Here is a 26,101-nt window from a genome sequence, read left to right as displayed (position 1 = left end):
ATTTACTAAATCTGTTGACCAATCAGCCTCATGAATACTTCAAAAAACATCATGTAAAAGGAAATTAACTTTTATTTTTGTTTATGCCAATTCTGCTAAGAGGGACTAAAATGGTTCAGAAATTTGAAAGACTCACTCAATGATCTTGTTTCAAAGAATAAGCAATCTGATTTGTGATAGTTTTTCTGCCACTTGCCTCCCACCAACCAGTCTTTATTCACAAGGATTTTATTATCTGCAAACATCAACTAATCCTAGAAAAATAACAAAAATGTGCTAGTCAGGTTTACTTTCAAAGTTCAAATATATAATTTTGAAATTATACTCCCCCAAAACCACTATTTGGCATGTCTTTAAATATTACAGCTAAGCAGGAAATTACCTGTACTGGAAAGCAAGTCTTTGTTCATTGTATTTACTTTCTTGAACTAAACTTTTCTCTTGAAGAGAATATAAATGAGTAACTTTGAAACTCCACCTTTTAAGAACCCAAGTAAAGTGTACTACTTGCCCTTTGATATAGTACACCAACTGCAAAGCACTCACTGCCTCACATCGCCTGGTACAGCAGAAGCCCCTTTTATACTCTTATTTCTTTCAGCTGAGGAAGCACTTTACAGCCAGAAAAAAAAAAAAAAAAAAAGCCAGTATATTAAGTGGTTTAATAAAGACCATCCATTTAAATCAGAGGAGGTAGTAATATAGAATAGACACATTTTCACTAGATCATGATAGTTCTAATTAATTTGGTGGAAGAAAATAGATTGAAAACAGTACAGTGTACTTAAATTTAGTTAGGAAGATGAACTGATACCAAGAATGAAAACTTCTGCGTGTACAGAATCTCGGTTGGTTATAGCTCACAAGAAAAAGCTCTCTATAATAGTGGTTCTTAACTGGGGCAATTTGCACTCTCCCCCTCTTTCCCTACTCCCCTGGGGACATTTGGCAATATCTGGAGACAATTTTGGTTGTCACAACTGAGGGTTGGTTGTTGATGGTACTACAGGTATCTAAGTGGGTAGAGCTCAGGGATGTTATTACTTTACAATGCACAGGGCAGCCCCCATGACACAGAATTATTCAGTCCAAAATGTCAGTGCTAGGCTGAGAAATCCTGATCTTAAAAGAACATGCATTTTTCTACTGAAGTCAAAACTGATTTCTAGAATAAGAAACTATGAGTTTATTTCTAGACCTTTTAGGAATGCCTAGTTTAGTTCATGGATGGTAAGGATTCCAAGCAAAGTACACATTTGGTTTCTTAACAATAATGCATTAGGGTTATAATAAGATACCATCGCACACATTTAGCTGCCCTGACCTAAGTAAGCAGTTGGTTTTATATTAAAAGTGAAATGTCTATGAAACAAGTAAAACAGCTTTTCAGAGTAACAGGATTACTACAGGCTATTAAATCATGAGGTCATCATGGTATCATACATTAACCAGTTCCATAATATAATTCTTCAGAATTTCGCTGTGAGAGAGCATTCTAGAATAAAATCAATGTGCATCAACCACTAAGTTACTGATAATGGTTAAATACACTAATTCCAAAACATCCTAATTTAGAAAGAAATTTCAGATGGCCTTTTCTCATCTAATACTTTAGTGAAACAATTCAATTTGCCAAAGTAATCACTAATAATCATTTAAGATCAGAACTAAAAAATACAAAGAGGTCAGGGTATCCACACTTCCTCCACTAAAAAGCATTCTGACACATTAACACTACAAAGTCTAACAAAGTAAAATTATCTGCAATACTCCCATTAGTTTTAATTGAAGTTGATTTTTGTGAAAAACAAATTCCATTTTCAATTAAGAGCTAACTTTGAAAGTTACAAACAGCAAAAACATATTGCTGATAACTCTTGCCTAAATTACAGGTGTTCACAAAATCTTATTTTTCTAGTATTAACAGGAAAATCAGCAACTTACTGTACTATAAAGGGAAAAGAAGTAATTTCAGTGTGCATATTTCTTAAGAAAATGACCACGTATGGTCAACTTTTGCAAGCTTGCCACGTGATTATTTCTGATGTGTTCCATTTTGTAGCCAAATGTATCAGGAGTTGTACTTAACTAGAAAAAAAAAATCCATTAAAACCAGAATATCCTCTTCCCAAATAGTAAAATGGAACTGTTGTTACCACTGTCCATTTTCCATTTCACAAAGGATAAATTAAAATTTCAAAAACATGTGTGACTCTGGAGTAGCAGTAATTTAAAAATTAGGATTTAATTTAAGAGCTAGAATCAACATCTCCTGAAATTTTAAAGCTCTTTAACATAAAAGTATTTACCAAGTATACTATATCTAGAGACTGGCAGTTAATTTTTACAACTTAAGTTTTTGGTAGAAGTTTTTACCTCGGCAGAAAATGTTACTTCAACTTTTAAAAAATTGTCACGCATTACTATATTACTTTATCATGTGGTTAAATACACCTTAAAAGGATTATTAACTAGTTAACTGAATTTCCTGACTGAGGATCTTGTGTATTTCATTAAACTTCAATCATGCCTATCTATATAATCATATTCATATACCTGAAACTGAGTTAGATATAAAAGGTATCAGAATATGCCTTTAAAACCGGTTAGATATGTCCATATTATTTATCCTTTACCCAACAGAAGTGCAAAAACAAAAAAGTGGCCTGCTTATTTATGGTTATATAAAAATTATGTAAATATCAAACATTTGTTGAAGTCTCCATACTCCAATTTGTGAAGAATTCCAAATGGTTAAGCAGCTTTAGATATCACTAATATATGACCACATTTTAAAAATTATCATGCAGTGCTACTGACTTTAAATTTTTAGGTTAGGCTTTGCCATACCAAATTTCCTTTCTGCCTGAGTCTCATAACGTAACCAACAACTTAAAAACAACCCATATTGAGCTGTCTTTAAAAAGAACTTGGTTAAATCTAAACAATTTAAATGTCCTCATCAGTGAACAGCTGTTTTTTTCTCCTGAGGAATCATCATGTGCAGAACCGCTAAGCAGAACTTCCTAATAGTTATTAAAAGACCAGTGAGCAGTATGAGTGACCGACTGTGACTGAACCCACACCTTCCATCCGAGTACCAGGACATCACCACTAGAAAGATGAACTTGATCAGTATGACTCCGCATTTAAAACTTGAGTATTCTTCTTTTACTAACTGTTATATATGTGAATATATACATTATAATATATATATATCATATATATAAACAAATCATATCGACTACTAGAAAAGAGCAGAACCTCTTTAAAAGATAGAATTTCAGCTATATTAGAAAAATTAGCCATTTTGCGAGACTCAAAAAACCAAAAACTACAAGCATTTTAGAAGTTAAAAAAAACTGAAGGTGAAATCCAATATGTGAAAAGAGTTTGGATTTAACTTCAATTAACTAAGACATTCACACAACATATGCATGTCAGTCTCCTACTTGGTCCTAGAGCCTATAGTATTGTAATTTATTGTGAAACCGTGAAACCAAATACTTAAAATATATCCACAACATCTGTACCACGGTAATGCATAGTACATAATATACTAACAGCTTGAAATAAATTTCTATTACAGTTTTTTGCAAATTATAGTATGATTATCACCTGCCACACACTCTGAAACAGCACCAACTTCATGTAACGTTTCATGTCCACATACTAATCAAAATCCTTACTGGTAATGAAGTCTTATGCACGATCATCTGAATACCTGAAGTTAAGCTGTTCGTCTAATAACCACAGTATGTTATAATTAAAATCACCTCATATTTGCATGTTAAAGCAGGTAAGTCAAACAGCAGGAAAAATATTTCTAATTCACAGTTTCAAAAATAAAGGGTGCAGTTTTCAAATATCTGAATGCTTAAAACTTGTCACTCAATTTAACAACTGCCTCCTTCAATACATGTAAACTATGTTTGCACAGCATTAGGAGATGTCTTTTATTTCAGAAGTTAGTTCTTACTGTTACAGGAGCACCACAAATTTGAAGGAATAGGCTACAGTGTGAAAGGAGCTCACTGAAGGATATGTTAAATAAAATTTTAACTACAATATAAGGTACTGCAAAGCTTTGCTTCCCTCCCGAGCACAGACCCTTTCATCAGGAGTAGTCAACACTTACCAAATACAATATGTAAATTAGCTCTAGAAGAAAGGGGGGAAAAAATCTAACTCAACTAAAAGAAAATACTATTATTAGCTAACAAACCTGGGATAGGCAGCTTCAGAAGTTTCCAAAAAATAAAATTCACAAGCACACAGTTATTAGAATCACTCGATATGGAATGTAGAGGTCCAAAGGAAATCAAAGAAAAAATCTGACTAAGAATTTCTAAGGGGAAACACACGCACACAAATGGGTAACCGAGAAAAACTGAGTACTTAAATATTCAAATTTTAAATGTCTAAGAAAATTTATAATAGAAAAAGTGGCAAATTGTTATTTGGACTTGATTTGCTGAAAACACCTGCAAATTCACACTGGCATTAAGAAAACCAAAGTTTCAAAAATTTACTCCCCTCTCTCTCCAGATATGTGTTTTCTGTGCAAAAATAAATATCTGAAAATTGCACTAATACAATAATACTTATTTTAACTTTTGTATTATGAATAATCTGCACATGCTGCTTTACAGACAATACATATTTGCAAACTTGCTCATGCAAAATTAGTGTGCGCAACAGGGATATTGTTAATCCCCATACTTAAAAAATGATACCCTATTGTCTCTCTTAAACCGCCAACCCCTCTGAAATGTAACAAGTCTTACACAGATAATTCTTGTCTGCCAGCTAAAAATCAATTTATGTTGCTGAAACAAAGTTACACAAGAAAAAGAAACATGGTTTTTGTCTTGCAGAATTTTTGATTTTTAAATAAGAGAAAATTTATAAAAGAAAGAAATTCATGGTCACAAAATTTTAACATTTTAATCCTAAACATTACAGGGTAAATATACTGGACCCTATCTCCATCAATCCTAATGTTTAGCTGTCATTTTAAACGTTGCTCTAACCACTAAAACATCAGTGGTTTTACAACCTCTGGATTATGGAAATACATATTTCTGAAATAAATGCTACAAAAACAACAATGGAAGAAAGTCAAACTGTCTCCATGAAGGGAAAAAAAAGTGGAACATTTTGAAGCTTTTAAATACTTCTCTTTTCATGTCTTATGATTAACCTGTCAAATCAGTGCATCATATGGTCAATGTAATGGTCCCCAGGTTGAACAAATATCTAACTAGTGTCCATTGATTCCAAGTTAGTGGATGATGAATCTTTTTGGATACTTTCAAAGATGGCTGCCAGCTCAGGGTTAGAACTGATCTGTGACTGGAATTCACTCATCAGCGGACTCTTCTCTGCTTCTGGAATGGTTAGCAGTGCTGCCACTGCTCTCATGGCAGATCGCTTTAGTTCATCTTGCTTTTCAAACTCCTGCTTTACTGAGTTTGCTTTTACCTGGAACATTGAGTAAATTTATATTACATGCTATAAAAGGCAGCTCTTATACCAACAAAATCCAAGCACATAAAAATAAAGCAAAGCTACTTTTGCATAGATCCAAAAGGCACATTCTTCTTCAAGCAGAGGTGTTTTGAAACTTTTTTAGCAATCACTGTCTCCTTTTAAGGGAATATTTTATATAAAGCCCATTATAAAAACCAGAGTGGGACCTGCTTAGCAAGTCCTACTTTGTCCTCCATCAAACTACCATTTGATGTTACCATATTTGTTCATTATTCTTCAAACATGTCATGTACTGAAATCTCTGTGCCTTAATTCATATAATCATTTTTGTATGAAAAGTCTTGCTTCACTTTCTGAACCTAAAAATAATCCTGCTTTTTTCAAGGTCCATTTTAAATACTGTCAGGTGCATATATGAAACTTCTATGACTCCCACTCCCATTCGCCGCCTCCAACAGAATTAAACATTTCCTCCTCTTTTGTGGACCTATCACTTTAACCATATCAGTACTTTAAAAATGTGTCACACTGTTATAACAAACTTTTAAGAATTGCATTTAACAGTGGTAAGCTTTCTAAAACATCCACATTTAATAAATTAATTTTTGAAGCCAACTGCTACCCAGGGTGCCAGCACAGTTAAATTTGGAAAACCACAGTACAGAATCAACTGAGAATCCTGAACATACCAAGTCTGGCCTAAATCAACATCATCAGTATTACCTTAGTTGTACATGTGGCACGTAACGGCTCAACAAGTCGGTCCAACCTCTGCAGTACCGCACTTGGACAAAGGGTAGAGAGTCTCACCAACATTAAAAATGTTAGCATCTATTATGAATAAAAAAGACAAAATTTAGATTCTGAATTTATTTTCTAAAGACAAATCCCAAATTCTGACCAAGTTTTTAAAAGAAAATGACTAGCCTGTGCCACAAAGTTTCATTTTTATGTAGTCTGCCATTTGGAATCACACAGAATTCAAATCTAAGAAATTTTAGCTACAAGTACTAAAGTTATCTATCATATGGTCCAAAAATACAGAACTAGAAAAATGATTCTCAATCTTGACTGCACATGAGTTAGAGCTGGGGAGCTTTCCAATTTTTTTTTTACTTCACTCATTGGGATAGGGTCATAAACTAACTGTTTTTCAAAAAGTTCATGTGCACCAAATGGAAAAAACCAGTGAATGAGAAAATAACTATTAGAAAAGCTTTATAACAAGTTTCTACTGTCTTAGATTTTTCTAAAAAACAAACAAAAAAAACCCCAAAAAGCCTGCTTATTCAGATTAATCCATTAAAGTCCAATAACCCATAGTCTTTTATCTTAAGACTATAAATTGTAGAAGGATCCTATTCTTTCAGGGCTCTTTTCATTGCATTCTGGGAGAATCAGGTTATTCCATATTACATTATGGAAACATCAAAGTAAGAGTTCTGATAGTATGGCTGAATTACTGCTCAACTACCACTTTTGCCCTGCTTGACCAAAGGCCCTGAGTAGAAGATTTTTCAAATCACTGTTTTATAGTTCACATTTTAAATAGGAAGATAAAAAGCAGCTATGAGCAAAGTTCATGCTCTAAGCCTAAGAGGCGGTATAATTTCTCTGTGGTTGCGTTTACAGATAGCTTTGTGTATAACATCCTTTAACAACACTCTGATTCTGACTTCCTCCACTAATGAAAAGGTTTCTGGATTTTCCTATATGTCAACTGATGTTATTACACTGCACTGCTACTTTGTTTGCATATGAGAGAGTTTCTAACACACTAAAATCATGACAAGTAAACCAATCGTTCTCACTGAGTAACAAGAGTAAATTACAAAGGTGACAGTCACTAGCAAAAAGTATTCTTCTAAAACATTTTATCAACAGGCACAAACATCTCACCTTAATGTCATAATGGTCCTTCAAACCGTCTTCAACATGATTAAGAAATTCAAAGATATCAAGTCTGTCCAGACAACTATCTAGAAGCGTGTACATACACTCAAAAGCTGCCTTTCTAATATCCAGGCCGTCATCAACTGTATGCTTAAATGGACCCATTTCTACCTGTTGAAATACAAAGATATGTAAATATTCTAGAAAGTAAAAGACAAGCTTAGGTAAACAGTGTAATCTAACGTACCTCTCTTATAAGCTCCTTTCTAACTTTTGTTTCATTATAAAGATGTGGAAGAACAGTATCCAAAAGATCCCTTATTAATGATGGCTTATTATGTGCTGCTGAGTTGAATGTGACCAAAGCTACTCTTCTTACATTTAAATCTGGGTCTTCTAATGTTTTTAGAAAATCACCTGAAGAAGTCAAAGAGAAGCAACATGGTTATATGGCAAGCTTAAAATTAAATATGCATTATACTGCTATTTTACTAGTGTTGGTATTATTGCCATTTCTTCAACGTGGATCATGAAATATGATGAAATACTAAGTGAACTATATAATTTCTTTTGACAACAGCTACACCATCATGTCCGAATATGAGTGCATTTAACTGCTAAACCTATTCTCAGCACCTTTAAACACAGGGGTGAGGGCCCCCAAAGCTCCCAATTACTTTTATAGATAGTTGATAAAAAGGTGGGTGGCAAACAGAAGTGATGGAGTCAGCAAACACAAGAACTAGTAACGTGAATGACTCTCGTTAAAGTTCAAAATTAGTACTCACACTAAAAAAACCACCAACAGAAGTGGAATTTTTTTCACTCAAAAAGTACTTGTTGAGCATTTATCGCATGAGGCATTGGGGATATAGCTGCGGGAAAGTCAAATTTATGCTCATATGAAGTTTACATTATATGTATGCTATAGTTTACATTCCAAAGGTGAAATCTTAAAACCTGAGTTCAAAAGATAAACAAGGGTGGGGACAGAGCCACAGCTGGAATACTGTTAACAAGTAAACAATTTATCAGATGACAGAGAAATGTGCCTCCAAAAGCTTATTTTTATCTTTCACAAGAAATGTATAAATTGACAAGAGGTCTACGAGTAGAAAAGAAGGAAACTGAAGCCTAACATAAGACAAAAAGCTAGAGAAAGTGCCCAGCCACTCTAAACACAGATATAAGTCTGACTGTTCTTGCACATGGGGGAAAGAGTATCTTTGGAGTCACACAGATGGTGATCCAAACTGCTTCACTTGTCAACTCTAAGACTGACTTCTAGCAGTTTATTATAGGCAAGAGCCTCAGTTTCCCAGTTTATAAAATGAGAATTATAAACTTTTAGGGCCACGGAACAGAATAAATAGCATGTACATTACTGAACACAGTGTCTGGTACATGTATTCATTCATAGCTATTCATCAATATGTAATCTCAACCCTATGATAAGTAATCTTTTAGAATACATGGTGGGGAAAAGGTGCCAGAAGACTTAAATGTATCACAACAGCGATTTGCTAAAATGGGAGATGAAAAAAATGCTTCAAACATCATAGATTGGTAACCTCAAGACTGACCACCCAGGAAAGTTCTGACTACAAAAAAGGTTAAGAGATAGCTTGTGTTCAAAAAGAATTTAAAGCTCCTCACCTCTGTCTGTCTAGAATTACTATGATGGTAAACTGCTTTTTTTTTTTTTTTTAATTTTATTTTTAAACTTGACATAATTGTATTAGTTTTGCCAAATATCAAAATGAATCCGCCACAGGTATACATGTAAACTGCTTTTAAGTAAAGCTCCTAAAGTACTTCTATCATTATGGACAAATGGTGACACAATCTAGGATCAGTGGTCCCCAACAACTTGGTCTAGGAATTTCAATTTTAAACAACCAGAATGATCAGCATCTAACTGAGTAACTACTCCAGTGATGCACACTTGCTGACTGTTAATCAACCTAGAAAGATGTCTCTAGAGATCTGGCACAGGTCTCTTCCTTTGTTGTATCTTGTACAATGCCAAAAATGAGAGTAAACAAAGAAAAAAGAGGGGGAGGAGAACAAAGGCAAGAATCTTCTGACAGAGACTTCCTATGAATTATCTCTACGTCTCAGCATTGTCATCCATTTATCCTCTATGTCCCTCCTACTCTGAACTAGTAATCCCTTTGTGTAGTTCTTTTAGACTGTTTTTGCCCCTTCTGGCCCACTGCAGAATGGCATGAAGCTGCTAACTTTCTATGCATACCCCTCTATCCTTTCTGCTGATATCCCCATTCTTTTGTCAAGAAAACACCAAGAGTTTAGTTACTAAAGACTCTAGGGAAACTGATGATGAAAACAACTTAGGAAGTTATAAAATCATGAAAAATAATAAAGAGATGACCTTTTTCTTTCTTGTGTATCTCCTCTTAGGCTGACAGGGCTAAATACCTCAAGAATTATCTTTTTTAGTCTTAAATTTCCACCTTAAATTTAGAAGCCTCCACAGAGCCCCTTGGAAGCTAGAGGGATATAAATAATAACAGAAAATTCAGCCATACAACTCAAATGAGATTCATTTACAACTGGGAAGAACTTCAGACTGGTCAAATCATATAATATTACCCTTTACCCATTAGTTTACTTTAGGTCATTCCCAAAACACTATTATCAAATGTGTAGTTGACTTTAAAGACATCCTAGCATATTTACCTAATTTCAATTATTTGCAAAATTATGTTTTTAATGAAACAATTATCAGACCCTTAAAAGTATTTTAGTTCCTTGGGGATATATTTAGCTATTGAAATGATTCAGGTTTTGACAATTAACTACTATTTAGGCAGTATTTTCATCTTCATTTGCACTTACCTATGCAGTTCTTTAATAGTGGATCAATAGGTTGTGGATGATCAGAAATAGTAAACTTCACAGCTGTAACCACTGAACTTCGGGCATATGATGAACCTAATTAAAAATAAATTCTAAGTCTACGGTATTTAAGTCCGCTAAAATCCATGGACATCTTTATCATTTTCAAACCACTTCAAGTAACACCAGTGTCTGTAATTCTTTAAAATTCTCTTTGATCAAGAAGGGTATTTCTTCTTTCCCTCAGGATACCAATGGAGCAAAGTTTATTCATTTTGTGAAATATCATCTCGCTAGATCTCAAAAGGAACAATTTCATCCAAGAAGGAGGCAGCCTGAGAAACCAGCAGTGAAGGATCTACCCCTCCTAAAAGGGAACTGGTTTAACCACATCAGCAGATAAGATTATCAAATTTATTAAAAATGGAAGCAATTTCTAAGAATGAATGGCCATTTTTACCTTCTCCTTGGATAATAAGGGTTGACACTGGTAAATCTGAAAACTGTTCCCAGAATTTTTCATTTGAACTTAGTTCACCAATTTTAGTACTGTAATTAATATAAGCATTGTTCTCTGGCTTTATTAATTCAAGACAAAAGAGTAACATTAAAATATACTGAACACTAGAAATGACATCAGATTTATTTAATCATTATCTAACTACACTCTTAATTCTTTTAAACAACAAAATGTCATTTGAACATGGCTCCATATCATAAGTTCTACATGTAACAAGATATAGCATTAGCCATCTTTCCAGGCAACCAAATACTAATAACAATTTTGCGGGGGAAGGGGAGGGGAGGAAGGCTCAACAGGGAGGAGATACATATATATATGTATATATGACTAATTCATGTTGTTGTACAGCAGAAATCAACACAATACCGTAAACCCATTTTTCTCCAGTCAAAAAATTTAAAAAATAAAAATTTTCTTAAATAAGAAAATCTAGGTACCCACCTGATATTAAATACCCCTTAAGCCGTGGAAGGAGAGTTTCTGGATCAATCAGAGTGAGTTTGCCTAGACATTCAGCAACGACATTTCTGGTTCCTTCTTCTGCACACTCACAGTGCTTTAGCAATAAGGCCCAGATGTTTTCAACATACGGTTTAAGGCCCACCACTGATGCAGAGCTAATAATTTCCTTCAAGGAATGAAGCAATAGATACTGCCTTTTGGGTTGACTGGTTATTTCTTGTAAGACAAACGGAAGGTATTCAGGAAGGTTGCCCACACTAATGCTGCCTAATGCATAGGATGCAGCTGATTTGACTTCTTCACTAGGAGATGAGAAAGCTTCTAATATGACCGACTTTAGTTCCAGCTGCCCACTTAAGTCAATATGATGCCCAACTTCTCCAAGAGACAGTAGAGCTAAGAGACGAATTGAATCTGTAGACCTTGAGTTCTTCACATCTTGAATAAACTGACCTACTACAGCTGGTCCTTCTTTAGGGCATGCTCGAGTAAGAGCAGCTACACATTTGGCAATGGAATAATAAGACTGCTTATGAGTAAGAGCTGTGCTCTGAGAATAAACTGGGCCAGTGAGCATGCGCAACAAATCCATATATCCTAGATTATTTGTTCCAGTAACAACCAGAGCTTGGAAAAAGTCTAGCATAGCACTAAGTGCTCCCCCTTGCAATAAAGGTGATCTAACAAGTCCAATAAGTTCATTGAGAATGGATCCACTTATCTTCGAAAGGGAGGAGGGATACACTTTTGCTAGTGTGGTTAGAAAACTGATAGCCATCTGTGAAACATGCATATCACTTTCGCTGATAAGAGGTGGGAGCTCATCTAGAACTGCATCAATCATGGCAGCAGTCAAGCTGTCACTATAGTTTTTAATTAGAATATCTAGAGCAGAAAGGGTACCCAGTTTCAAAGCTCTCTGGTTTTTCCTGAGAAACGAGGCAAGGATAGGAACCCCTTCTCCCAGGACAGGCCTCAAATCTATCTTCAAAGGGGACCCAGCAATCAGTGTCAAAGCCTTCACTGTAGTTAACCGTGTAATCTCATTCTTCAGTCTCTCCAAGAAAATCTGAAGTGTATTAGGCAAGTCAGAGCCCAAATTGTCTCCAAGGTTGCAAATAATTTGTCCCATACAGGAAATAGCCCTTTCCTTGACTTCCTGATCAATGTCAGCTGCTTTTAACCTCTTAATGGTACAGGTAAATAGATCTTTGATGTAAGGAGTCGCATCAAACGAGGAAGGCTGATCTAAAGGACGAATTACTTTGACAAGTTGTTGAGTAACAAGAAGAGCTTCAGATGTAATCTTGTAAAATGGGTCTCCAACACAAGCCACCACTGGGGGGACCAAAGCTTGAACGTGAGGATGGAAGACTTGAGGAGAGTGGTTACAGAGGATTACATATAGACAGGACAAAGCATCGATCTTCAAATTTGATGAGCTTGATTTATCATTCAGTGAGAAAATGATTCCTAAAAACCCAACCAAAAAAGAAAAATCCAATATTTTTATGCATGACAACTTTATGAAAGCAAAAATATAAAACTAATCCCTAAAAGACTGCTAGAGCTTCCACTTTATATTATCTCTAAAGTAACAGAAATTCCACAAGCTGCGATAAATATTAAAGTAAAGTATTTCGAGTATGGTTTCGAACTTTTTACTTTTAACTTTAGATATTCAATGTTCCTATAAAAAAGTTAGTTCCATGTACAAATTAAGTTGTCACAAATCATCCTTTTCAAGGAAACAATTATTTAAGCTTATCTAAGTCTTAATAAATCCCAAAAGTGATTTACTATTTCTTGCATACCTGGTACAAGTACAGGAATGTGTTGTGTTAGAGCCCCGGGTAATACATTTACCAGTTCAGTTAACATGTTAAAACAACACTGTCGGGTCTTCACACTTTTCTCTTTCATCTGTTTGTGCAGAGCTTTAACAATGTTCGGAACCTGTAATTATCAAGTGCTCATTAGCTGGTTCAGTTATTGGTACTTCCTCAGTTCACTTAACACAAATTACAAGGGATGGGGACGAATGGAAGAATTTTTCTGGTCAAATTCCTAATTCTGCTAACCGCTAACAATTTTTTTGATACAAACTTTGTTGCCATATACTATGCATGTTCTCTTGTAACTATATTTGCTTGATACTGATAAATAGAGAAAAGCTATCATTAGCTCTACAGAACAACAGACTAGTCTTCCTTGATTAATTTTACTTATGAAATGCACCCGACTAAACAGAAATCTAAATAATAATTTTCAACCAAAACTTTAGGAACATAATTTATAAACTTAAATAGCTGTATAAGCAATTATAGGAAAAAAGACAAATTACAGAAAAGAAACCATTAAATGGGTCCTTGTCTTTGCTTTTCGTTGGCTCTTACAATGAAATCAACCTCACTTCAAATGTAGTTACAAGCAGCAGGAATAGGAGTCAAAGACATCACTTCTATACTTTCTAATGTTAGTGAAACCTAAATAGGGTATTTGCTAAAGTCTTCAGGATAGCAGGATACAGACACATACCATATTGAACAATGATGTGAGAACTAGAGGCAAAAGAAAACACCTATCTAATTAATTCATCATAGCACCGTCAAAATTTTTTGTGATTTTTATCTGCTTTCCATATAGTCAATTACTTACATCTTGGATACACTTTCTTTTTCTTCTACAATTAATCTTCAGTGTTCACCTTTTAAGTTCACCACAATCTATTAAAATTTTTACTACTTAAAACAAGATAGCTATGACATGTACATCCCTGGTCCTGGTTTAGTTGTTTAGTCTCTCTCAAGATCTCTTCTGTAATCCATAAAAATGGACATATATGTACCCCATGGGGATGCTTTAGAGATTACATATAAGATAGGAAAATGCCTAGTGTGTACTAAATATTCAGTAAATGGGGACTATACAGACCTAATATTTAGATCCTAAAGAAGATGTCCTAAAGTGAAAAAATATGTATTTTATCAATAATAGGTGGCATATAAAATCAATAATAATATCAATAATAATACGTGGCATATAAAAGCCTGTGTGGCAGGCTTCACTGTGTGTTTAAACAGAGCATATCATTTCCACCTTGGGTAGACAGTTTTAAGTAAACCATTACTACAAATGAGAAAACTGAGGCTTAATAAAATGTCTAAATAACTTGCCCAAGACCACACACACACACACACACACACACACACACAGAGTCCTAATTTCTCTAAATCAGGAGAGAAAGAAGCTATGAACACAAGTAGTCCAATTCTACTGCCTTAAGATTTCTCCATTAATACATCAAAGATAAAGATATTTTATTGAATCTTAAAGCTAATACTGTTCAGCCAAGAAAAATCAAGAAAACTTCAATCAGAATAAATTGTAAGTAAGTAATGTTATATGAGGATCCATAAACTATTATACAAACAAATCCCAGAAATGTTTCTCTAAAGCTATTCTGGAACTCCTATTTTCATACAAAAACACCATTTTAAAACATCACATTTACTAGCAGGACTTTCAAAACCACACTTTAAACTGACCTGACTCTGAAGCATTGTTAAAGGTGTTTCTCCCTGTTCCATTGCGTCAGGGTCACACAGCCAACTTTGCACAGGACGAGTTTGCTTCAAGAGAGAAAGGTACGCATGAAATACATCTGCTTTTACATTCTCTTCACGCTCTTTAAATCTGGATATCAGTGCAGGAGAGACGGTCTTGTAGAATTCTGGAAGCATTTCATGCCTTGTGCTAACTACAGCATCCAAGCACTTAGCAGCTGCACGTCTCACTTTCCAACTCATGTCATCATCGTCACTGTATTCATCATCACTCCCTAAAGAGAAGTTTTAATGTTAGCAGACTATTAATCATAAGAAAAGTTTAATACAGAAAGTAAATTGATACTCATAACTAAGATAATTTTCTAACTTTTAAGATACACAGCCAGAGACAAGTTTAAAAAGAACTAGTTCATAAACCAGAAGCAGTTTACTTAAAAATCTACAAATAAACCTCTAAAGAAAAATGATCTGATTGTGTTTTTAATTTAACATTTTCTCGTTGATGGATAATGAGCTGCTTATTAACTATCATTTATTAACACATTAAACATCTTCAAATTACAAATATGTATAAATGTCCCAGCCTTTTAAATAATATGAATAGAAGTTCAATTCAAAAGATTCACTTGACACTACAGAAAAATCAAACAACTGGGGAGTTTCTAAGATAAACCATAAAAATAATGATCACCAATGGCATATCATACTGTGAAACTAATTTTTCAGGGGTAAAAAAGAATCCTGACATTAGCTTTCTTTGTGGCTACATGGCTTTCCATTAAATTTGTTGATGGGCTATTAGGAACAAATATGCATATTCTCAACTTATTAAAATATTATCTTAATATAGCTTAAAGAACCTATACTTTCTCAGTTACAACAATAAAATTCTGTCCACAGAATAGAGCACTAGCTTCTCCAAATTCCTGCTAAACATTAAAACAATATTCTAAGCTTAAGTATTAACAATTCCATCTCACTTATACCAAATACTGCTAAATCAAGGCATTTGATTTGAAGAAAAATTACAGGGCACTATCAAGTAGACTATTTAAAGCAAGTAAGTAAAAATTTTTAGAGAATGTAAAAATTTCCAATGGCAACCCAACTATGGGAATAACTTTATAGAAATATACTTTATTGAAAAAGTTATGAAAATTAAATAGCCTAATAACTAAAATTATGGTTATATAAGTTACAATAACACTATGATAAAAAAAATATTAGGTATCAGAAAATATTAGGTGTAATGAAGAAAGTAAGAATGCTAACAAGGGAAATAGGAGTATGCAGTATGGCAAAGTCTTGAGATGGAGGACTGGATGAGGGAGGTATGTAAAAGAAGTAATCAGGTATAACCCCAAAGTTTTTGGCCTGAGAAACTAAGGAGAATAGAGGTGCTATTCTGAGATGGAGAAGTCTAAAGAAGAAACAGGTTAATAACCAGGCAGTAGAGGAAGGGTGGGAAGAAGATATTCTGGACATCTAGGCAGTGTATCAATTAAGCAGTTTTCCATATATGAACCTAGAATTAACAGGAAAGATCTGGGATCAAGTTTGGGTTTTCAGCATACTGATATTAAAGCCAAAAGACTAGATGAGATCAACAAGATTATAAGAACGTAACAGAGAAGTCAAGAACTAAGCCCAGAAATACTCCACAGTTTAGTGATCAGGGTGATGAAGAGGAATCAGCATAGGGAAAGAGGAGGAGTAATCACAAAGACAGGACTAAAACCAGGAGAATGTGATATCGTGGCAGTTAAATAAAGAAGTGCTGCTGAAAACTGAGGAACAAGCAAAGTCAAACATCTGAGGTCACTAGCAATCACTGCAAAACTGGATTCAAAAGAAAAGGGGGAAAAAGGAGTTGGAGAGCATTTATTCTTTTGAGGAGTTCTGCTATAGTGCAGAGAAACTGAGCAGTATCTGTTAAAAGTCTAAAATGAGATTAAGAGAGAGTTTTTGCATCTTTTTTTTTTTTCAGATGGATGAAATTACAGACTTTAGAGCAAAGGCATTACCTAAATTCATTCAAAGAATCAAACTTAAAAAGTATAATTAACAGGAAATCCACCAACACATAAACCCAATAACTTATTTAAACATTGCTATTATGATTCTTTTAACAGAACAGAGACAACTACACAGGAGCAACCCTGTGCCTTTGATGTGTTACTCCTTTCCACAGTAAATGCCACAAATCTCAGCACAATGACATCAATCTCAGGAACCTCAGAAATACTTGGATTATTCATGACAGTTAAGTAGAGCCTCAAATAATACTTAAAATTTCTCATTAAAAGTAACTATGCATCAGATCAGATCAGTCACTCAGTCGTGTCTGACTCTTTGCGACCCCATGAATCGCAGCACGCCAGGCCTCCCTGTCCAACACCAACTCCCGGATGCATAAAACAAACCAAACTGCTAGGAATATGTTATAGATATCTATAGGTACAATTTATTCATTACCCTCCTTACAAAAACACTGTGTAATCACTGATAAGTGCTTGCCGAGAAAAAAAACACTAACTTTTTTTTCAGCTTATTTAAAAAAATTAAATTGGGACAGAGTAATTTTGTTATCTACTTTTCATTCAACTTATTAACCACTTTAACAAATGTTTACCTAGAACATGATTTTGAAAATGTTGCATACAGTTCAATAGCTGGATGCCCCGTAATTAAATCAACTTGCTCTTGTTGAATATTGTGGTTATTTCCACTTTCACTATTATAAGCAAGCAAACAAACAGTACATTCTGGGGCTAAGAATCATCTCCATCTATAATTAGTTCTTTCATGAAAATATAACAAATCCTACTTAATTTGAAATACCTTGGTCGTCGTCATCACCGCCGTCTGCATCCATGGCATTTTCATCTTCATCTTCATCATCATAATTATAATTAGGATCATAAGTAAGATACTTAAGACATATATTTATAATGGTAGAAACATGGGGATACACTTCCTTAGGACATCTGTAGAAAAAACAAAAGCTACCTTGAATAATTGTACTTATCTTCTTGATTCAGGATCTGTCAACTTTATTAGCAGATTGTCTTCCCTTTAACGTTTTAAAACAGATTTACTTTTCAAATTACTCTTTTTTAATCAATTTTAAGATGAACTCTTCCCTCCTACCACCACCACCACCACCATTTAACACCTTTGAAGTCAGGATGATTCTTACAATAAATGATATGACATGGTTAGTGTGGGGTCATACAAAGAGAGATCTGTACACAGTCTATCTTTTCAACATACAGCTATAACACAAAGGCCAAATAAATGCATTCTTCAGTAACTAGCATTACTGGTAAAAATGGCAGGGTACATTAATTTAGGTTTGGTCTTATAACTTAAATGTTCAGAAGACAGAACGTATAGTAAATGCCCAAGAATAAGTATTTCTCAATTAAAGGTATTATAGAAATGAACCCCACAATTTTTAGCGATTTTACATGACTATAAAGCTACTTATCAAAAACCATGAGTGAAAACTACTTACTATTACTACAAACAGCCAACAGTCAAGTCACAAAACACTGTGTTACAATGCTGTCAATTCTAGCCGGGGAGGAGGGGGGGAAACAATCTCGCTACTTAGCCAGTATGATCTTCTCACACATAAATGCAGTTATTATTAGAACCAAGGTTTTCAAACTGAGAATCACTGCCCTAGCAAATATAACAGATCTCAAAAATTGTTGAAGAGATACAAAACTCACTAGTATATATTTCTGACCAGATCATTCATTTGTTCTGGTAAACCACATTAAGACAACTGGAAGACAACTATATATACTTTTCCCAAGTTCTTTAAGTTCTAACAGTAAGGAGGAAACATTTCCAAATAAATGTGATGACTGTATTTTAAAATAAAGATATGCACTTCAAATACTGTATTGTTATCACTTATTTAAAACTTAATTAAAACATCTGAAATTCAAAATTCAATCCAGCTGTGAGTAAAATAATCCATTGTTCCTCACCCACCAAATCTAGATCTTCATTATTATTCTATTCTTAAGAAAAAATATTTGAAAAATAGAGATCTTAAAAACTTGCCTTCTCACAAATGATTCAAAGGCTTGAATGCAGTACTCTCTTAATTCATCGTCATCTACATTACAAAATTTTACCACCAAAGGAATTATCTTCTCAAGGTATTCACCTAAGAAAAGCATATTGGTTCTTATAAATATTCATTAATATGTTTTAAAGAAAATTTTTAATTATATAAATATTTCTTACCTATTCTATGACCAGCTTGCCTACTAATAGCAGCAATACATTGTATGTAGGTTCTTGTTGTTGACATGGAATCATTTTTGGACAACTCTGACAACAGATGTTCAATAAGATCGACAAAAACTATATTTCCACAGCTCATAACCAGATGGCCAAGAGCAATAATGGTTCTTTTCCTCACTGCAAGTCTAGGGCTGGTCAACTGGGGGAGCAGACAGGTCAGAATTGAAGGATGGAAATTAACAAGAAGTCCTCCTTGCCTTAAAATAAAATGAGAAGAAAACAAATAAATTCAAAATGTCCAAGAACTACTACAATTTCTGCCTTCTGACCATCTCTCGATTACTTCTTCTCCCTATTGTCTTTTCTCTACAAATCTATACACTCAGTTTCAACCGCTTTGTTGGTTCAACTCCTCTCTCTCAAATCATTTCACATGTGCAGTCAATGACTCAACAGCAAATATCTGTGTCCTGTGCCCATGCAGTGCTAGTGATAAAGTCACACAAAGGACAAAAGGTCTAACTGAATTTTCACTACATATCAAATTAATAAGACTCCAATCAATCAGAATGATCTCCGACTACCTTCTATTCATTCTATATTCTGGAATACTAGAATATAATGTTTCCCAACTCAAGACTACTCATATATTCTGATACATTTTATCCTTAAGCACATACACCTGTGCTCTAACCACTTTGCAAAACTAAATCCAGATGCGGTTTCCATAACAGACTTTCATGGCTCCTTCCATTCTAAATGTCAAAATACACCATACTCTGCATTAATATTTACTCCAGCTCTGCCTTACATTACAGCCATTTGTCTTATCTCCTATAGTGAAGTATAAGCTTTTTGTGTGCCAGGATAGCTCTTCACTTTTACTGTGTATTTGTACCATATGAAGGCACTTGATTACTTTCAAGTTCAAGTGAATTAGCCACAAATGATAACTATATTCAAGAAAATAAAGGGTAAAACAAAATATAAAAACTGTGCTGAAATATTTAAATTACAAATTTTATTATTTTTCAAGCTACAAGAAATATGCTTGCTATGTAATATTACGTAAGTATAATTAGCTTTTTTCTTCCCTCACCCCTAACCACACATTTATAAAACAATTTAAATATGAATAATTTGACCAAGTTTTATTATATTTATCAGAAAGCATTCTTAATAAATGCAAATATCTGTATATAATAGAAACCACAGTCACATTTACCTGCTTAACATATCAGCCATAATATCCAAGGCTTCTAGCTGAACAGAGACATCTTCCTGCTTTGCTATTGCACTGGTAAGACGCCCAGTAATCTTTTTACATACATTAGCAGCTAATGCAGAGCCTGCATGAAAAAGGAACCATAATAATTTCAAGGCGAGTATGTTGAATTCCACCTTAAATTCATTCTAGTTATTATATATTCAGCAACTCTAGACTTGATTTAAAAACTGACTCAAGAGATCCATGTCAGAAAAATGTTTCAAAATAGGCTGTTTTTCAATAAAATAAGTTATTAGACATAAACAAGAAATAGAGGTAACTGCAGAAGAGTGCATGAAACAGGGAAAACAATATTGATTCAGTAAACTCATACTGCACAACTATTTCTGTGCACCAGTGGGAATGCTGGTTATGGAGCTATTAGCAGCTATAATGTTTACACCTCTAAACTGGAAAGCACATAACATTTTTCTCTACTTGAGTCATCTTTAGTAGTAACCTAATGAGATCCTTTCCAATCTAAGTAGAAATGTTGTTCCAGGAGACTCATCAAAAAGGTTATTAATATTTTAAAGTAGATCTGTATTGTTACTGACCAGAGAGAGGAAAAAAAGGAAAAAGAAACTGTGAAAGTAAAAATCTGCATGGTTAACAGAATTCCTGTTAGAGCCAGAAATCAGCTAAAAACAAACATGTTTTAATGAGGGGGAAAAAATGAGGAAAACTATCAATACAGCTAATAAAAGGACGCTTGCTCCTTGGAAGAAGTTATGACCAACCTAGACAGCATATTAAAAAGCAGAGACATTACTTTGCCAACAAAGGTCTGTCTAGTCAAATCTTTGGTTTTTCCAGTGGTCATGTATGGATGTGAGAGTTGGGAGTATGAAGAAAGCTGACTGCCGAAGAAGTGATGCTTTTAAACTGTGGGGTTGGAGAAGACTCGAGAGTCCCTTGGACAGCAAGGAGATCCAACCAGTTAATCTTAAAGGAAATCAGTCCTGAATATTCACTAGAAGGACTGATGCTGAAGCTGAAACTCCAGTACTTTGGCCACCTGATGCAAAGAACTGACTCACTGGAAAGACCATGATGCTGGGAAAGACTGAAGGCAGGAAGAGAAGGGGACAACAGAGGATGAGATGGTTGGATGGCACATCACCAAATCGATGGACATGAGTTTCAGCAAGCTTCAGGAGTTGGTGATGGACAGGAAGCCTGGCATGCTGCAGTCCATGAGATCACAAAGAGTTGGACTTGACTGAGCAACTGAACTGAATACAACTATAAATGACATACTCAGAGTTGGTGAAATGTTTTTGAAGTAACTAATTCAGTAAGGGTAAAGTAACAATGACATGATACAGTGAGGGAAAAAAAGTCCATCAACTCTGGGTTAGAAAATAATGTGTATGAATCTTCTTCACCCAACAAGCTAATCAAAACTTTGGATGAATTGACCTAATCTCTCTGAATTTCAATTCTCTTATCAACAATCTACATTATTAAGACCTCCCACATGATTTGGACAAAGTGAAATAGTATACATGCATTATCTAGCATGATAGCACAGTGATTAATAAATATTAAGTAAATGAAAACTACATACTAAGACTACATTTTTACCAATATACATCTTTCCATGAGAGTAATTGCACTCCATTTGCAGATGAGACAGTAACTTTAGACTGTTAATTTAAGCCAATAGCTTAGTAATCAAGACCAATTCTAAAACTTACATAAAAATTTCTGTTGGAGATCAAAAGCTAATTACTTGACAAATTCATTAACTGTAACTGTTTTAAACTTTTTAAAATTGTAAGTAGTTATAAAGGGCTCAGCCTGAATTAAAGATACTAGTAAACTGAAATCTTTCATAGCTATCTTAATAGTGTTAAGTTTTACACCATAAATTCTAATGCAAAGCAAAATTAATACTGAAAATGGAAAGCTAATCAAAATAACTCATGGTTTTGGGTATCTTTTCTTTCATTGCATACACTGGTTTGACTCTTTTCTGCAAGTCACTGTACATGCAATGACATAAAATCAAGTTCCAACATCAAAAATGTTCAGAACTGGCATTCCAAAGAAATACTTAAATTCAATCAAAATAACTGAATTTATTTTTAAGCAAAAATAAGACTCTAGACTTTTTTCCCCTCACTGTTCAAAGGGATATTTACAAAGATCTTTCAGGGGTAAATACATCTCTCTCTCTCTCTCTCTCTCTCTCTCTCTCTCTGTGACCAGGAGGAAAAAAAAATTAAAGGAGAAACACTTCCATTTATAAAAGGGAAACAGAAGGAAAAAACACTCTTGCTTACCACTGGAAGCTGGAGGAAGTTCTCCAATTACTGTTTTGAGGCCAATACTCGAAATATCTCGAAGTTGTTCTTTATCAGAAAGCATGTTAGTGCAGAGGGTATCTACAATTGTCTCTACTTGGTACTCTTTCACTTTACTCACTAAAGGGCCAAGACTGAAACACAAAAACAAAACAAAACAAAAATTAACTTAGATAAAAAAACAGAAAGAGAGACAAGTAGTATACGAATAAGAGTATAAAAAATTCTTGGTTCATAAGCTTCTTGCAGTTTCTAATTTCTTCCCATTTATTTTCTTCATAGTATCATGAAACTCAAGATGCTTTCACCCGACCCCCACCCTTGGCAAACCCTTCAAATACACATCTTGTAATAATAAAAAAGCTAATTAGGAGTCTGTTCCTAACAAGAATCCCATGATTTACCAGCAATAGAAATTCCATCCAACATATCACATTTTGTCAACTGTGATCCTTTCTTCCTACCACCTAACACCAACTTCATTCAATTCATAAGCTGAAGAATTTATATTTATTTTCTTGTTTTAAGCATCAAGTAATCAGTTGCAGAAACCAAACAAGTCAGAACCTCTCCATGCTTCCAAAGCATCTTGAATATGCCTTTCATATTAGTATCTCACACTGCTATTATTTTAGCACTGCATGTAAGTCCACTGGTTGAGGATAAAGGCAAGCCCTCCTCCTGTGTCCTTCCCACAGAATTTAGTACATAGATAATACCTGGGGCATGACTATCCATTGAAGAGCCACTGTACTCAAGACTGTACTGAATAACAAACGTATGGCCCTGATCTTCAAAAATTTACCATCTGGTTGGTGAGGTAAGGAACTCACATAACTATTTTAGAAATTAACTGAAGGCATTCACTACTCTGAGCAACTGAAAAAAAAAAAAAAAAAAGATAACTTTTAAATGCAATGTTAGTATTTATTTACAGACAGGAGACTGCACTTCAGAGACAAATTTTAGGTACTTGCATTCACGGGATACAGTTAGAAAAAAGAGCATTTCAAATGGAAGGATCAGATGCTAGAATGAATACAATACACACTAAAGAGATGAGAAGTCAAAAGAATTGCTTGACTTAGTCATTATTCATATTAGTTTTAAACTTTCAGGGTCACTTTTCAGGGACCCCAACTCAAACTTTCAGAATTGTTGCTATAAAATATTGCCCCCAAAAAGGTAAAAAAAAAAAAAAAAAAAATAGAAAACCAAACCAACAGGGACTTCTCTTTCGGTCCAGTGGTTAAGACTCTGCCTGCCAATGCAGAGAATGTGGGTTCAATCCCTGCTCCAAGAAGATTCCACCTGCCATGGGGCAACTAAGCCCATGCGCCATAACTCCTGAGCCTGAGCTCTGCAACAAGAGAACCCCCTCAATGAGAAACCTGTGTACCACAACTAGAGTAGCCCCTACTTAGCAGCACAACTAGAGAAAGCCCTCTCACAGCAATGAAGGCCCAGAGCAGCCAACAAATAAAAATGAATTTGCAAAAATAAATAAAAACCACCACCAACAAAAGAAACAAATAGAAAAAATGCAAAATGGCATGCTGAAAGCTTCCTACATTAATATTTACAATAAACAATGAACTAAAAAAAATAATGCCATCAAAGGGAAGAAATTATGAAACTGAATAGGAAAAAAAGCAAGACTTAACCATCTGCTGTCTACAAGACACATATTTTAAAAATAAAAACAGATTAAAAGCTGAAAGTAATAGAAAAAAGATGCACTATGCAAATACTAGTTAAAAAAAAAAACTGGGGCAGCTATATTAACATAAGAAAAAATATAGTCCAAGATACAGTGTATTTAAAAAGAAACATTTTTACTCATAAAAACATCAAACATCAGGAAGACATAATTATAAATATGTATGCCTCTAATCATACAGCTTTAAAATACATGAAGCAAAAATTGCATTAAAGAGAAAAACAGATAAACAGACAATGATAGTTGAAAATTTTAACACTCCTTCTCTCAGTATTTAATATCAAGGAAAAAAAATCACAAAGGATATATAAATCTGAACACTACCAGCTACCTTGACCTGACATTTATAATATATCATATCCAACTTCTGTAGAAAACACTTTCAAATATACACAGGGAGCATCCACCACAGTGAAAGTCACTCAGTCATGTCCAACTCTTTGCAACCCGATGGACTATACAGTTCATGGAATTCTCCAGGCCAGAATACTGGAGTGCGTAGCCTATCCCTTCTCCAGGGGATCTTCAAACCCAGGAATCGAACTAGGGTCTCCTGCTTTGCAAGCAGATTCTTAACCAACTGAGCTATCATATGCTGAATCATAAAACCAATCTCAATGAGTAGACAGAACAATACAAACCAAAACAAACAAAATAAACCTCTCTGAAATCTTAAAGAGTATGATTCTCGGATCATATGCAATTAAGTCAGAAACCATTAAAAATAAACATCCAGATAACCTCTAAATATTTGAAAATTGCTTCTAAATAACTGATAAATCAAAGAATAATCACAATGGAGATTAAAAATGCTTCAAACTGAATGATAAAAAAAATTAATCACAAACTACTTGGAGAAAATATACCTTTAAATGTTTAAGAATTAGGAAAGGAAAAAATGAGCGGAAAGAAAAATAGTTTAAAAAAAAAAAGAAGCAATCAGTAAAATAAGGCAACACACAATAGGGAAAATGACTACAGCCTGTCAGGCACCACTATCCATGGGATTCTCCAGGCAAGAATACTGGAGTGGGCTGCCATTTCCTCCTCCATGGGATTTTCCCCCACACAGGGACTGAACCTGAGTCTCTTACGTCTCCTGCATTGGCAGGCAGGTTCTTTACCACTAGTGCCACCAAATAGACAACAGCAATTTCATTCTTCCTCAGAAATAAAGAAAGACCACAGGTCCTGAGATTCATACAAGAATGTTCACTCTACCTTTATGCACAATAGCCAAACCCTAAAAAGATATCAATGAACTACTAATCAGCAGCAAAAAGTCACAAAACACTAATATATCCAAAATAAAACCAACTTAAGGTGAACAATGTTGACCTCTAGTAAGAAGTTGTGAGGTAAGGATACAATTTTGTTTTCCAAATGGTAATACAGTTTAAAAAAAAAAAGTTCAACTTTTCTCATGATGCCACCAACTGCATCATGTAGTTTCCATCCTATTTTCCACTACTGTTCTATTAATGCGTCACTACCTCACTGCTTTCATTAGATAAACGTAACAGTATGTTTTCATATCAAGCAGGGTTAACCAACACATCTCCAAGTCCAGTGATTTTTCAGGGCTTTTGTGGTCTAACAAGCAAATATCCTGCCCCTCTTTGCAAAATGCCCTTTAGAATCAACCCTAGCTTGTGGGAAAAACTTGATTTTTCGAGTTAAGTTAGCATTAAAATAACCCAGAACTAACAACTCTGTTGAGTTATTCTATCCAGGGACCTGAAA

General features: G+C 34.4%; 1 protein-coding gene across 1 annotated transcript in view; it reads right to left on the bottom strand.

The window, feature by feature from the left end:
- Positions 1-3,459: 3,459 nt before the first annotated feature.
- The window catches only part of CAND1 (cullin associated and neddylation dissociated 1), a 34,735-nt gene continuing 12,093 nt past the window's right edge, over positions 3,460-26,101 (bottom strand). Inside the window, exons 3-15 of the mRNA XM_006053476.4 lie at positions 22,618-22,772; positions 20,288-20,411; positions 19,063-19,319; positions 18,877-18,982; positions 17,641-17,786; positions 14,779-15,071; positions 13,045-13,186; positions 11,210-12,703; positions 10,246-10,341; positions 7,634-7,803; positions 7,393-7,557; positions 6,217-6,324; positions 3,460-5,484 (exon numbers count right to left, since the gene is read on the bottom strand). Of these exons, the coding sequence (XP_006053538.1) occupies positions 5,260-5,484; positions 6,217-6,324; positions 7,393-7,557; positions 7,634-7,803; positions 10,246-10,341; positions 11,210-12,703; positions 13,045-13,186; positions 14,779-15,071; positions 17,641-17,786; positions 18,877-18,982; positions 19,063-19,319; positions 20,288-20,411; positions 22,618-22,772 (3,481 nt within the window). The 3' untranslated portion in view covers positions 3,460-5,259. The remainder of the gene's footprint in view (positions 5,485-6,216; positions 6,325-7,392; positions 7,558-7,633; positions 7,804-10,245; positions 10,342-11,209; positions 12,704-13,044; positions 13,187-14,778; positions 15,072-17,640; positions 17,787-18,876; positions 18,983-19,062; positions 19,320-20,287; positions 20,412-22,617; positions 22,773-26,101) is intronic.

The sequence above is a fragment of the Bubalus bubalis genome, chromosome 4, assembly GCF_019923935.1.
Source record: "Bubalus bubalis isolate 160015118507 breed Murrah chromosome 4, NDDB_SH_1, whole genome shotgun sequence".
In the NCBI taxonomy this organism is placed as follows: Eukaryota; Metazoa; Chordata; class Mammalia; order Artiodactyla; family Bovidae; genus Bubalus; species Bubalus bubalis.
The sequence above is the reverse complement of the archived record's forward strand: the minus strand, read 5'-3'. Positions and strand labels throughout refer to the sequence as shown.